Below are 15,624 nucleotides of genomic sequence, written 5' to 3'. Positions count from 1 at the left end.
GCATATGTTGAACAATGAATATTCTGAGGGAACCCTGAGATGTCATCTGTGACTTGTGGAAGCAATAAAGGAATGTAAGAAAAGAAAGTTAAAGTACACATTGACATTTAACTACTCTCAACGTGTTCTGAACAGGTGGTGTTTTGTTTTCAGAAAATCCCGAAAGCAAATAGAAGATGAATACGGATTTGGGTGATAAAAGATAAAGCTTTATATGTACAATCCCTGAACAAGATGGCTTGAGAGACATAAGAGTTCTACTTGAATTTTGCAGACTATATAATAAAGTTATTTAAAATACATTGTTTGCCAAGATATTCACCTATAATATAACTGAGAAAGAATAAACTTGTCCTAGATGCCTGGGGGTTATTTTCTGTTCCACAGATAGAAGCAGTGCTAATAGTAATACCTTTGAGCACTGTCTTGTATTAAATATGCTCTGAAGAGATATTTATTGAGCTCATTTTGATATTATAAATATGGAGAAGTAATAACTGAAAGAATACTCTGTTCTATATAGTATATACTGTCTTTTCAAACTACTGCTAGCATGATTATTAGCTTGAATAAAAGCTGCAAGAATAATATGAAATATAAAGGGTTAATTTAGAAATAGTGTAAAATGCTGAACAAATAAGAAGTAGTAAATGTACTGGCATAGCATAGTTAAGATTTTGGCATCCATGTGGGGTATGTTATTGAGAAACAAAGTCTGTAAAAATAACTGTGCAGATGGCAGCTGGAAGGACATCTGTAAAGAAAAGGGATGTAACATCAAGTTTCAGATAGTGCTGGAACACCACATTTCAGATAATGCAAGACTGAGTTTCCATGGATCATCAAACTACAAAGAACCAAGGACAAGGGAACAAAGAAAAGCTGCTATACGAAGAAATAACTGTTTTACATCAGACTCTGGAAAAATACCACATCTTCTAGTATAAATGTAAATATGCTTAAACAGATTTTGGGAATTTGCTATAGAGAGCTGACAGCATATGTGTTGCTTGTTTGTAGAACCAAAAGTCAAATGTAACAGAAATGTCGTACTAACTAAAGCAGTTTACTGAAGCAGTTTGCCTCTGTGTATTTATTGTACTTAGTACAATCCAGTATTTAAAAGTAGCTTGGTCATACTAAGAGTTAATATACTGTGGTGCGCTTGCATGCAAATGTAAATAACAAGAAGGAACCAACAGAAGGCAGCACAGAATTCTTCAATGGTGAGCCACAGTTGACGGACCGCATGGTTTCTCCTTGTCACAACTACAGCTACTTTTTCATTTTATTCAGTTAGTACATTCAGTTCCAGTACAAACGTTTGCCTCCTTCTTATGCACAGTATCCAGTAGCAGGACAGTGCATCTCTGCAAGTTCCACAGGTCCTGTACATCTGCACAGCTGAATCTGCCAGCTGTGTTTGGCCACCTTTTGGGAGAATCAACAAGGGACTTTCCATGCTTTCTCAACAGAAGACTTGCTCACCTTCCATACAGAAACTGGTAATATTTTTCTTGGTTTCTCACTCTACAGCATGGATGCTATTAAACAGAAAAGTATTAAATGTAAAACTACCTTTCAGCTAGACAGTAATAATAGTCCAGTACATGTATGGCTAGGTTTTAAAGATTGGTATAAACAAAACAATAGTACATGCAGTACCTTATTGGGAAATGTTGATGTCAATGCTTTATGTAAATGCATTATGTTTGACTGCTATCTTAAACAGCTACATCATTTCTATGACAGTAAACATTTATGTCCTGTCACCATATGTAAAATGTTAATTTCAGAGTTACAATATCAGTCAAGTCAGTTATTTACAACATCTTCTGTACATCTTGCTAGACAAAAGTGGCATAAACCCACTGCACATTACAAAATAGATAAGAACAGAGATTAAGTTCATAGTAAACTGACAAAATTATTTAATAAACTTCTAAGACACAGTCAGACTGAGTTCAAAAAGTTCAGACAACATATGCAAACACTTTTTCAGAAGTGCATAAAAGCCTTAAAGTCAGCAGAACACAATACTAACAAATATAATCTGGTTAGTAAACAGTTAAAGCAACAGCAGTTAACTGCGCTGATAAATACTTTACGACGTACTATTCTACTTTTAAAAATGGTTAAGTGTACACAGCACAAGCTTTCATTCAGTTAAAGCAAGGCACTCAAATAGTAATTTTAAAACCATTTCATCTAACAAAACAGTTTTAGTGCATAGAAATCAAATGAGAGTAGTTAAATGCAGAAAGACATGACGTCACAAGACTGACATGCATGCGTTTTTTTTTCATCTAAAGTGCAGCAAAAGGCAGACCACAGCAAATGTAAATCATGTAAATATATCTGTTTTAAGCATGTGTTAGTTAAGTCAATATCTCTTTTGTTTCTTACAATATTTTGTAATTGTATAATAGCATAAAACAGCATATACTCCAACAAAAACAGTCTTCAAAAGCATTATTATGCATATTTAGGCAAATTATGAATGTTTATATCAAGTTGCAAGAATATTTTAATGAATGACTGAAGGTACGAGTAAGTGCTAAAGGAGTTAAGCGTCTGAAATGCGCAGAAAGAAAAAAAGTAATGTGACCTCAAATCTTTCCAGGCTGGAATGGGTAGTTACGAAAAATATTGCATAACATAAAATGTTACTGGTACTAAAGTTTATAAGGTCAAGGAAACAAGACTGGTTGTCAGGCCAAATGGCTTACTTTTTTCTAAAACATTATTGTTAAGTATTCTCATACAGCATTAAGCAAAAAGCCCAAAAGTCTAATCCTGTTTAGTAATTGTAATAAGATGCCACAATTGTGCATATATGTCATTAATAATCTGCAAGTAAATACTACAAGTACAGTCAGTACATGGGCTATAGTATGCAGTTAAATTATGCAGGTCCCTTTACAAAAAGGGAGGGTACAAATTACTAGTAACAGTAAACGTCTTTTCAAAATTGGTAAAAGCAATTCCTATTACAACTTTGACAGTATAGGCAACAGCAAAATAAATAAGCAAATGTGTAAAAGCAAAGTGTCACAGTCTACATAACAGCCAAAAGGGCAATCATACATTCAATTCTCACAGCATAAAACAAACAATACTGCAATAAAATTATGTATACTACAGGGGAAAGGGCATGCTTTCAATTTTACACTAACTGTGTAAACAGTACTGCAAAAGGTATGTAATTAGCAGGCTTCAGTTTAATGCTAGGTTTAAAAATTGGACTGTGTACATTACAGCCATGTATATACAAATACAAAAACAATCTGTACAAGCAAGTATATTCTGTACAGTATATAGTAAATGGTTTATCTATGTAAATAGAGTAACAAGTCAAAGCTTGACATTTGTGACATATGCGTTTTTTTTTTCAAAAAACAAGACTGCAATGCCTTTGCAGTAAAATCCTCAAGCATTGTTAATAAATTACTGTATAGGACATCACTGTATAGAGTCATATTCAGATTCATCCAGTTCTAATAGTAATGGTTGTCATCATTGTGTTGACAATAATAAACTGTGTTAACTTGCTGTATTAAAAGGAAATCTAAAGGTTTTGTTTCCCAAATGTGTTTCCAGTTAATAGCAATATAACTTAACTATAAACAGTTTTAAATTTAAAATAAAACAGAGGGAATGTATACAGTGACAGAAATGTTTAAAAATTTATAAATGCATGTGCACATCTATTTGCTAGTTAAATGCATATACACGTCTGTTATAATATATGTAGAAATAATATAGTTAATTAAATACATGTATTTCTGTTTGGTAGCATACATATATTCTGGTACAGCTTGAGACAAGCTGAATATTCAGTGTCTGGAACATGCTTCAAGATATAGATAAAAATGCAGAGACAAGGCACGCATCATTTAACACAGACATCTGCATTTCATTTGCATCATTCTGAACATCAAAACAGAGGGAATTACAATATTTCAAGAATAAAACTTAATAAAAAAATGCTACACAAAAGAGAACACAAGACAATTTCAGCTGTAAAAAGCATACAGCATGTACGTTTAAAAAAAATAACATTTAACACAAATATAACAGCATGGTTAGCTAAACAAGGTCAGGAATACATAAAAGTAGAGAAACAATCAAAGCCTGACATAAACATTTCAGTAAACAGCTCTATCTCTATTAGATGCTGTACATTACCCCCTAAAAATGTAACAGTTCTGACAAGGAAAGACAAGTGTGTAGACAATAACGCAAAAATAATAATAAATTTGACAGGGGAAAAAACAGGTATATTTTCTACTAATACTCTGTTTATTGGTATAAACAACACAGTAATACAAGGAAAAGGACCATGGGTTGGAACACTTACCATTCTGGGTAATAAACCAGTACTTCCTACAGATCGAATGGTAAAAATACCATCCACTTGTACCATGACAGGGCAACACTACCAAAAGACAATACTGCACTTCAATATTACATTTCCAAGTTTTAAAAATACCAAATGCAGATTTAAAAAAAAGAGATTCAAAATGTTTGTTAAAGTGGCAACACAGTTTGTATGTGTGGTTTCAAATAACCCAGTGTTAATAGTAAAAGACAAAAACAGAAGCTGACACTGCCCATAATTGGTGGGACATATTTAAAGAATGGTCATCATTTGGGACCAAATTGCTAAATTGGTTAATACATCCTGTGGTAATAGTTTTAAAAGTCATAATAATAATAACAGCTTACAAGAGTTTATATGCTGCAGGTTACAAAGAGTTGCAGTAACTCAACAAGTTATGATTGTAAATATGAGCAAAGTGGTAAATGCTGTAAATAGCGATGCTGATGAAACAAATGCAGTCTTTTCTTTAAGTAAAGTTTAGTCCATTCCTCAAACAAATCAAAAAATGGGGAACTGAAAGAATACTCTGTTCTATAGAGTATATACTATATTTTCAAACTACTGCTAGCATGATTAATAGCTTGAATAAAAGCTGCAAGAATAATATGAAATATAAAGGGTTAATTTAGAAATAGTGTAAAATGCTGAAAAATAAGTAGTAGTAAATGTGCTGGCATAGCATAGTTAAGATTTTGGCATCCATGTGAAGGAGTATGTTATTGAGAAACAAAGTCTGTAAAAATAACTGCGCAGATGGCAGCTGGAAGGACATCTGCAAAGAAAAGGGATGTAACATCAAGTTTCAGATAGTGCTGGAACACCACATTTCAGATAATGCAGGACTGAGTTTCCATGGATCATCAAACTACAAAGAACCAAGGACAAGGGAACAAAGAAAAGCTGTTATACGAAGAAATAACTGTTTTACATCAGACACTGGAAAAATACCAGATTCGGGTATAAATGTAACTATGTTTAAACAGACTTTGGGAATTTGCTATAGAGAGCTGACAGCATATGTGTTGCATGTTTGTAGAACCAAAAGTCAAATGTAACAGAAATGTTGTACTAACTAAAGCAGTTTACTGAAGCAGTTTGCCTCCATGTATTTATTGTACTTAGTACAATCCAGTATTTAAAAGTAGCTTGGTCATACTAAGAGTTAATATACTGTGGTGCGCTTGCATGCAAATGTAAATAACAAGAAGGAACCAACAGAAGGCAGCACAGAATTCTTCAATAACCAAATGATAACGCCAGGCTTGATTTTAACAATACTGAAATATTTACCATATGACTGGGTAATTCTATGAATCGAACAAAACATTATACCTTTTTGTAAGAATATTTTTCTATCTTTTTATTAGTTTAATAGTAACTTGTAATAGGCACTGGGGGATGATAACTATTGAGCATGTTTATTAAGTGCAAAATATGAAGTATTAGCCATATTTAATTAATACAGACAAATCAAAATGGTATAGTATTAATCATATGTTGGAGCAGTTTTATAAACTGAATAAGTAATGTGCAATATAGTAAAGTATTAACTATATAAAACTGATAAAACTTCAAGAAAAGTAGAATTTATGTAATATAAATATATTTTCTCCCTCCCATGAAGATGCACATATTCAAAGGGCTTTTAATTGGAACTATTGATCATTTGTAGAAATCACAAAACAATTGAAGTATTAAGCAAATGTAAATATTATAGGTTTAAACTGAAATTGTATTAGACTGCTAATATAACTAATCAATTTGTAGATTAAATCTGTAGTATATAATGTGATAAAATATTAACCATTTGGAAATAACATAACAGCAAGAACAATTTATGTTACATAATTTAAATGGAAGTTCTTTCTTGTGTTATAAAGATTTTGTATATTGAAATGATATTTGACTGGAATTGTATAGAATGTCCTAAAAATATGTGAAACCATTTATGTATAATTCCTAGATCTGCTAATGTGGCTTTTTTAAAAATATATTGCAGGAAAAAGTTAAGGATTAATTACAGAATTATGCACTTATGACAGTGATGACAGTGAGGTAGAACATGATAATATTTAGATGGGATTAATTGATACGGAAGTAATTAACAGCAATTCATTGAAACTCAGTATACATATAATCACGAAAACACACATACATACACACACACACACACACACACACACACACACACACACACACACACACACACAGTAAAATCATAGTGGACTTGTCAGTTATCATTATGTGCAATAATGAGTCTGCTTAGGTGACTTTCAATTAACGCAGTCTAAGTATAAGTAAGCTAAACAGCAAAACTTTTGTCGTTATCAAGAGATGAGTATACTGACTTGCCTTAGATGTGTCCAAATGTGGGAGAAAAAGCTTGATATTGGTATGTTTAATGAAGAACAGTGGGGGAAATATTAATTTATGGTAATTATTCTGGAGATCTGTGCATGAATATATGTTTAAATGAAAGTAATGGTTGGCTTAGTCCTGAAGGGCTTGTCATATATGACAACTGATTATGAATAAAAGTAGAACATGGAAGATCTGAGCTGTACACGGTCTATACATTCATGCTTACTGTGCCTTGATTAGACATGGTAGACATATTGGATGTGAGATAAAAGAAATGTTAACAGGTCCCTTATTGCTTAGGTTGATGGGTGAAAGAGTTGATGTCCTGATCAAAGCAGGAACATAATATAGACTGGTGACGTGTGCTAATATAAAATTATATCTGAATTTGTAGACAATACTGAAAAGTCTGATTTGGATGCTATGCAGTAATAAGGATGTTGGAAATGCATGCTAAATTGGATGTTGGTTTATAAAATAAGTGATAAAGAAGATATATAGACAGAGAAAGAAAAACAGAGGAATGACTGTAATCAGAAAAAAAAAAAAAAAAAAAAAAAACAGAAAAAAGCAAGATCTGAACAATAAACCAGCAACGAATGAAGCCTATGCCACTAACCACCAGAAAGTGTTTGAACCATGGGATCTGGCAGGGTTAATCCACTGAATGAATAGGCCCAGTAATGCAAATAGTCCACACTACTTTAATGAATAAATATACCACCATAAAAAATATATATGAAAAACACTAAGTGCTTTTGTCCCGTCAATATCCCAGGACTTCATCAGAGTAAATTGTCTAAAACTGCCATGGAGTTAAATATCCTCACAAACACCCACCTTAATTCCTCCTTGATGGTCAGGTAATTCATCTTAAAGGTATAGTGTATTCTTCTGTATCCATGCATATTATATACATAAAAAATCTGACCCTTAATAAATTAAAAACAATAATATATTTACATTTTATATCACGTTTAAAATTGTCGTCATAACTTAAAACATTCAGTTACCAGTTAATTGCTAAAAAATAACTGTAATTAATAAATAAATACATTCTTGAATTCAAAGCCTTCATTTTGAAATGGCAGGAAAGGGATATGGTTTCATTTAACCATAGGGTCCCATGGCATGGGTTTTAATTTGTCACTCTACCTCCTTCCATTCAGGTTTTAAGTTCCATGGTTCCCCCCTTGGGTCCTGGTCTACTAAGTCAATGACAAAAAAAATGTGGCCATGATTTTCTTTGCATATGTTTCCATAATGCATTTCATGAATCATGCTTTTTAACATCTCTCAAATGCTCATATATCCTTTCTTTCAGCCTCCTTTTGGTTTTGCCAATGTAGAATTAGGCACAAGTCCTATACTGGACAATATAGACTACTTTTGTAATCCCACAATTACATTTCCTGGGGCATTTTATTTTACCATACTCCTTAACACTAATGGATACCCCTTCAAAAATGTCCCACATTTAAAAACTTCATTCCTGTTTTCACATTAATGGTTGGACATCCCTTGAGTTTTCCAAATAGTTTTTAATATTACAATCATGTCTAAAAATTACAATAGGTTGGGACCCTAATCTTTCCATATCCATCTCTCCCATATCCAAAATTTCCCAGTTATTTTTAATGATGTCTTTTATAGGTTTTGCATCAATAGTACTACTGTCAAAGTTCCCTTATGCAGACATGAGTCTATGGGAAGAAACCAGAGTACCTGGATAAAACCCACACATACACAGAGAAGATATGCAGACTCCACTCAGAAGGAATCACAGCTAATAACTCAACCAGAGATCCAAATGCTATTAGATGGCAATGCTAATCACTGCACCACTGTGCCAGTGACTTGTTACTATTAACAACATCCTGCTCAGACCACCCACAGGTAGCCAGTTATTCTATAAAGTGCTGATGTTTGACTGTAATGAAAAGTGAAGACATTATGGCCAAGTTGCTACTTTTAGATGTACTACAACATCCCATACACACAGTCATTTGCTTTCAAAGACAGACTGCCTTCCCATTAATTACAGCCACTTTATTGATTATGCATACCTCAGGTGTCTCTGTAAAAAAAAAATGTCCACAGCAAAGTATTCTAACAGGCTTCACACAAATGCATGCTAGGTCTGCAAAGCCAGTATAATAGGAAGGTAGTCAGCAAACTACAGCAGTGTCAATTACTTTCATCCACAGCCAGCTCTATAACCAAAGTATACCTCAGAGGTATAATTTTGATAAAAAATTACCACTTTCTTTAATGCAAATTGCAGCCACAGTAAAATATTCTAACTTACTTCACGCAAACATGTTTTAGACCTGTAAAGCCATAATAATGACTGCCCAACTTAACTTAAGCAAATGATAACAGGGTCAGTTAAGCTAATTTTGTATCTATAAATAGACCTTCTACCAAGCAATTATATTTATTTGTTAACTGTATATACCTCAGGTATCAGATTGTAATAAATAATAATAATTTGGCACACTAATTTATTTTATTTTATTTCAAACACCTTACAGACAAACATACAAGGTGTACTCAACAATTGCCATCATGACTGTGTGTGTACACCTCAGATACAGTAATGTATTCAAGCTCGCTGCTGTCAGAAGCACTCAATCTATTGCAACCCCCTAATCAATACGTATGACTGTTTACAATCAAACAAATGAATACATAAATGCCAACAGTAATGTAGTTTAGCTCATTGCTATCAACTGATACATTACAACCAGTTGCAACTGACTGCACACACATGCACACCCATCAGTTACAGCCACTTGACCGTATACACATCAGATATACGATTGTAATCAAATGAAGAAATATATAGTCACCATAATATATTTCAGCTTGTTGCTGTCAGATGCACACAGGGCAACCATTGCATCTCTCTGTTCTGTCTTACACACACACACACACACACACACACACACACACACACACACACACACACACACACAAAATATTATAAGAACAATTAAAAAAATACATACTGTACTACAGGCTGGATGGCAGCAATATCTTTCAAGAGAAGAATGGGAAGGAGACCAGATATTTAACAAAAAAAAATTAATTAGTGAAAAAAAAACTTTTCTAGCTGCTTCTACCTCTGCAAATCCATGTACTACATTCAGTTTCATTCAGGCTGCCTCAAGCACTGGTAACCTGAAGCAGCCTGAACCAATCTTCTTTGCTTCATTCAGCTGCCCTACCAATATCCTCTGAAGTGCTGTTCTGCCCCTCTCACAATAGTAAGAACTTTAATAAGCCACAGTTATCTTATTTTCTATTTTGAGTAGGTCTAACAGGTAAGTAATTTTTGTTTGAACCAAAACATGAATTCTACACATAAACAGTGACATGCATGGAGTTCAGAGACATTGAAACAAGACAGCTATTTTTTAAATAAAACATATAAAATATGTTTTTTTCTGACAATTTTGGGGAGGGCTGAAGCCAAGCAGCTAGAACCATAAACCACCCCATAGTAAATTTGCAGTTTCCCTTCCATTTGTCTAAGTTATTTTTGAAGATAGTGGGGGATGTACTTTGTTTTACAAAATGTGGTAGGTTGTTCCTGACATAGAGAATTCTTTGGGATAGATTTATCATGTCAATAAGTCTTATTTATTGTGAGTACAAATCTGTTGTTGATATTGCTGATGGTTATTTGAAATGGTGTCTTTTTTCTTAGTGTGTGGTCTAAATCTCGACTTACTATTTATAGGTGGCAGGTGAGACCAGGATTCACAATTAGCATGACTGACATGCATACATTCAACCCCCCTGCACAGACATACATATATAGGTTCATAGGTAGGTACTAGGCTATCTGCCTGAAGGCATTTATAAGCCTAGCCAGAATGTGTTGGCTTTTGCCGCCCCCTTAGATTAGTTCCCTGTGCCTCTGTCCAGCAGAGCCACTGAAGTGATCCCTGGGGTAGACTTTCTGTTTCTCATCCACTTGTCAAGGTTTTTCTTGAAGAGTGTTAGTGAGGAGCTCTGCCTAATGTAGACTGGAATCTTGTTCCAAAGCAAGGGAAGTCACTGGGGCAGGAATCTATCCCTGCAGTACGTCCTATTTATTGTTGTGGTGAGGTTTAGATCCCTAGAGCATGTGGCTCAAGGGGATATGGTTTTCTTTAGGTGGAGCATGTCCATCAATTCTGGGTTGGACATGGCCTTGTATGTCAGGCACAGATCACCTCTGAGTAGGCGGTATGCAACTGAGTACAGCTGGAGTTTCTTCAATCGAGCTGCATAGGGCATCTATTTGAGGCCAGTGATCCTCTTGATGAGGTACTTCTGTGGTCTTTCCAGCTTTTGCAGGTGTCTTGTAAGGTACATCCCAAATGGGACATTGTACTCTATGATGGGTCTGATGAGTGATGAGTAGAGGGGCACAATGACCTCTTTTGATCTGGATGTGAACCCTTTTGTGATTACGTGGGCCACATAGAAGGATTTTCTAACCACTTTGGCAATGTGATTATCAAAGGAGAGATTACTATCTATTTGGGTCCCCAGATCCCTTATTATGTCTTCCGTTTGGTAGTTTGTGGGTACTTTGTTTTTTCCAAAGGGGATGACTATGCACTTTTTGGCACTTAGCTTGAGGCCATGCTTTTGTCACCAGGTATCCATCTCAGTGAGACCCTTTTGGAGGATGTCTGTGTCAGCCGGAAAACCAATTATAGCCCCTAGTTTGCAGTCATCTGTGAACTTGGTCAGCCATAGTCCTCCTGTGCTTGCCTGTACCTCTGAAAAGTATATGCCAAACAGGAGAGGTCCTAGGACTGAGTCCTGGGGAATGCCACTAGCAACTGATTTAGAGTCAGACCTAGCTCCCACAACTCTCACCATGTGGGTTCTGTCCATGAGCCAGTTGGCAACCCATCTTGTGACAAAGGGGTTTATGTTCAGGCTGGTGAACTTGTCTATAATACCAGAATGGGGAATGGTGTTGAAGGCCTTTGCGAGGTCTAGGTAGGCTGTGTGTACCACATTCCCTCGTCTATAGCCTTGGTAACTGTCTGAAAGAAGTCCACCAGGTTTAGGAGGCATGATCTGCCCTTAACAAAGTTGAACTGGGTAGGGTCCAGTGTTTGGAGGTTCCCAATGTCTCTGTTAATGAGTTCCATGATGATGCACTCCATAGTCTTGCAGACCAAGCTAGTTAGGCTTATAGGGTGATAGCTCTCAGGGTCTGTTGTGGCTCCACCTTTGTGGAGTGGAATAACCATTGCTGTGTGCCGCTTTATGGGTACATAGCCTGTGGAGAGGCTGAGTTTGAACAGTGTGTTTAGGTGAGGGATTAGTTCATCTTTGAGCTCGTGTAGGACGAAGCTTGGGACACCGTCCGGTCCCATTGATGCTGTGCTTTTGGCTTTGGAGAGGGCTGTTTTAACCTGAGTGTATGTGATTTCAGGGGCTATACATTCTTCTGGTATGGTTATAGGCCCTTTTGGGGGTGGGGGGGGTGAAGTTTGCACTGAACCTGTCTGCCAGGATGTTGGCAATATCAGTCAGTTCAGTGTATTTTGTGCAGTTCTGCACTAACACTGAGCAGATCTGAGCCTTTCCACTTAGATTCTTGACATAGCTAAAGAATGCCTTGTGGTTATCTTTGGAGTCCTTGGCATTTTTTTTTTTCAAAGCTAGCCTTGGATGATTTTATGAGGGACCGTAGTTTCTTGCTGATACTGATCAGGGATGTCTTCCCTTCTTGGGATTTTACTCTTTTCTGTACTAGTTTCCTCCTTCTGTTGTACAGCTTGTTTATGGCAGGGGTCCACCAGACTGGTTTCCTTTTCTTGGAGGAGTGAGTGTTGGTTTTGCTTGGGATAGCACAATCCATGCATTCTTGTAGGTGCCCGTAGAATGCATTAGTAAAGGATTTTGCAGCTTGGACAGTATTATCCTTTAGCATGGGGGCTTTGAAACTTTCCACTTCGGTCTTAAGTAACGTGAAGTTTGCTTTTGAAAAGTTTTTCACAGTTGCTTCCTTGACCGGGGGTGGGGGCGGAATGTGGATATCCAGAGTGATTTTTAATGGTCAGATCTAACCAGCGAGGGGTTGACCTCTGGTGTGGAGCACCGGTCGCCCATGTTGATGATGACCAGGTCCAATATGTTGTCACCTCTGGTGGGAGTGTTGACCAGTTGATCCAGGGGGTTTGAGTTTATAAATTCTAGGAAATGTTAGGCAAGGAAGTTAGTACTTGAGTAGTTCTTCCACTTAATGTTTGGGTAATTGAAATCACGAAATATAAGGGTGTTTGGTAGGACCTTTATGTTTCCCAGTGTTTCCAGAAATGCAGAATGGGGGTCCTGGGACATGGTGGGTGATCTGTAGCAAGCTACAATTTGAATTGCAGTTTTGCCCATTGTTAGTCGCATGTGGATGATCTCTGAAGCATCGTGCTGTGCCACTAACCTGGAGGTGTGGGTATCCTTGATGAATATGGATACGCCCCCACCTTTTGTATTTCAATCCGGGTTCTGTGGCCGAAATGTATGGTATGAGTTGTAGCCTGGTAGTGCTGGGGTGCTCTCTGGAGCCTTAAACCAGGTTTCTGTTACTGCACATATATAGATTTTCTCCATACTGAGGAGTGCCTCGAGTGAGTGCATTTTGAGGTTTAGACTTCTGGCATTGAGTAGCATTACCCTCAGGTTTTTGTTACTTGTGCTATTTACGGTGGTGGGTTTGTCTTTTGAGCCTTGCCTAAAAAAGGCAGTATGGGGGTGGCAAGAGCCTTGGCCAGTATTTGAAAGCCTAAGGGTGACAGGTGCAAGCCGTCTCTAGCGAAGCAGTGTGGCTTTTCGAGCATGTCATCTCAGGCGGACAGACACTGGATCCCCTTTGAATGACACCAGAAACTTAGCCAATTGTTTAAATTGATAATTTTTTCTTTATACTGTGGTATCATTCTTGGTGAGGGCAGGAAGCTACTCAGGGTCAGGGTCATACCAGCCTGGGCTACGTGATCAGAGAGTTCTTCCATGTCTCTTTTCATGTAGTCCAGGGAGGTACGGCTCAGGTCATTCACACCAACATGGACAATGACAGAGTCGTACTTGTACTTGTTCTGGAGTGACCTGAGTGCTTGTGTTATGTGGCAGATCCTGGCACCCAACAGGCAGCTAAGAGTAACCTTCTCCTTGTTCAGCCTAGTGAGTGGGATGTCAGTGTGCCTGACTATAGAGTCACCTATTACTAGTGTGTTGGGTATGTTATTTTGCCTTAAGGGCTGTGATTGGGTGGCACACTGGTTTTGTGAAGTATGTGTTTCATGGTTTGTGTTGGGGGGTGGAGGTTGCTTGGATGTTTGCTTTGGAGGTCTCTGTTGCTTTTGCAGATTTTTATTTAAAGCCTCCGAGTATGTTTTCGTGTATTTATGTGTGTTTTTGCTCACTTCTTGGAAGTTGTAGAAGGAAAAAAAGTTGTACTGCCTTATCAAAAATGTCTGCATTATTTAAACAGCCAAAAAGTTCCAGTTTGTTAATACACATTTTTTTTTATTTTTTCACAATTCTAGCCATGCAGCTGATGTTATAGAAACCACTGGATGGAAATATTTGATGATCTCCTGCCCTCACTTGGTGGTACAAGCATATTGCTCACTGACATTGACAGTGTCTCCTTTCTTGGGACCACCTCTTAAGAAGATGAAAAAATCCTAGACTTTGTCTCCAGCTTAGTCCTAGAATAATACGTTTTATACGACAGCAGTACCAATGTTAAACGGGCATTTCAGAGACTAACACATCCAGCTTAATGTGGGGTTGAACAGGGCAGAGAATGTGCTCTGTGAAATAATTTTTAATATCAGTGATTAAGTTTATGAAGGGAGAAGGGTGGACAGACTGAAGATATATATACACAACAAATACAATTTTGCTAAATTAACCATTGGATTATTGTTCAGGTTAAGATACACCAAACTATGCAGTAACAAACTACAGCTTTGGTATGACATCCATACCAGGATTCCCAAATTTGTTTCCTCCCACTATATCTTTTTTTTTATATATAGATATATAGTTATATATATAATGGTAGCATACAGTAATATATTACATTAGTATCTAAGTATGTATGCATAGCTATATGCATTATTGGTGGAACAACACACTGCAATACATAGCTACGATTTAAGGGGGGCTACTTCCTCCTTAACCTCGACCATAAGAAATGTGCATTAACAACAGATTTCAATTCAAAATACATTTCTAACAGAAATGACATAAAAGGGAAAGTGGTCACAATTTTTGGATGCCAAATTAGTCTTGCCTAATAAATAAACAAACAAACAAAAAAAAGAACAAACTTTCAACATTCCTCAGAAATGACTTCAGATTGACGGGACAACCACAGACATATCAGTCCAAAGACATATACAGTGATGAGGCAATAATCAAGAAATGACATTGTGTGGCTGAAAAAATAGAACAGTTTTACTAATACAAAAAGGTATGAATGTCTACCAACAGGACAGTCAGACAGAAATATAAATTGGCTACAAAATTAGGGGGAAGGTATGAATGGTAAGCAGTAGTTCATCTGTGATTATAGGGGTGTCCAGTAAAACTTGTTCCTTGGTGATAAGCAACAGAATGGTTGCATCTTACTGGGCTGCAAAAGTGAGGCATCCCTGTTTTTTTGCTGCATTTATAAATAACAAAGTTCCATCTGTCAGTAATGCCAGTGTTCCTGACCTTGTTGTACTTCACATGAACAAGTAGACTTTCATCTACTTGCATTACTCATCCAGGTTCACCTAAATGAACAGGGTCTTGCACCATCTTCTATCCACACGTGTGCATTTGCCCTCATGAATTGATTCCAGATGATTGTC

At 36.5% G+C, this 15,624-nt stretch overlaps 1 protein-coding gene across 1 annotated transcript in view; it reads left to right on the top strand.

Annotated features, from left to right (window-relative positions):
* Positions 1 to 14,615, top strand: part of LOC122788032 (speckle-type POZ protein-like) — a 123,764-nt gene extending 109,149 nt beyond the window's left edge. Inside the window, exon 8 of the mRNA XM_044054953.1 lies at positions 14,305 to 14,615. Coding sequence (XP_043910888.1) covers positions 14,305 to 14,449 — 145 coding nt within the window. The 3' untranslated portion in view covers positions 14,450 to 14,615. The remainder of the gene's footprint in view (positions 1 to 14,304) is intronic.
* The last annotated feature ends 1,009 nt before the right edge of the window (positions 14,616 to 15,624 follow it).

The sequence above is a fragment of the Protopterus annectens genome, chromosome 13.part0 (genome assembly GCF_019279795.1).
Source record: "Protopterus annectens isolate FY-2018-M chromosome 13.part0, PAN1.0, whole genome shotgun sequence".
Lineage (NCBI taxonomy): Eukaryota > Metazoa > Chordata > Ceratodontiformes > Protopteridae > Protopterus > Protopterus annectens.
This window is presented reverse-complemented; position numbering and strand designations above follow the sequence as displayed.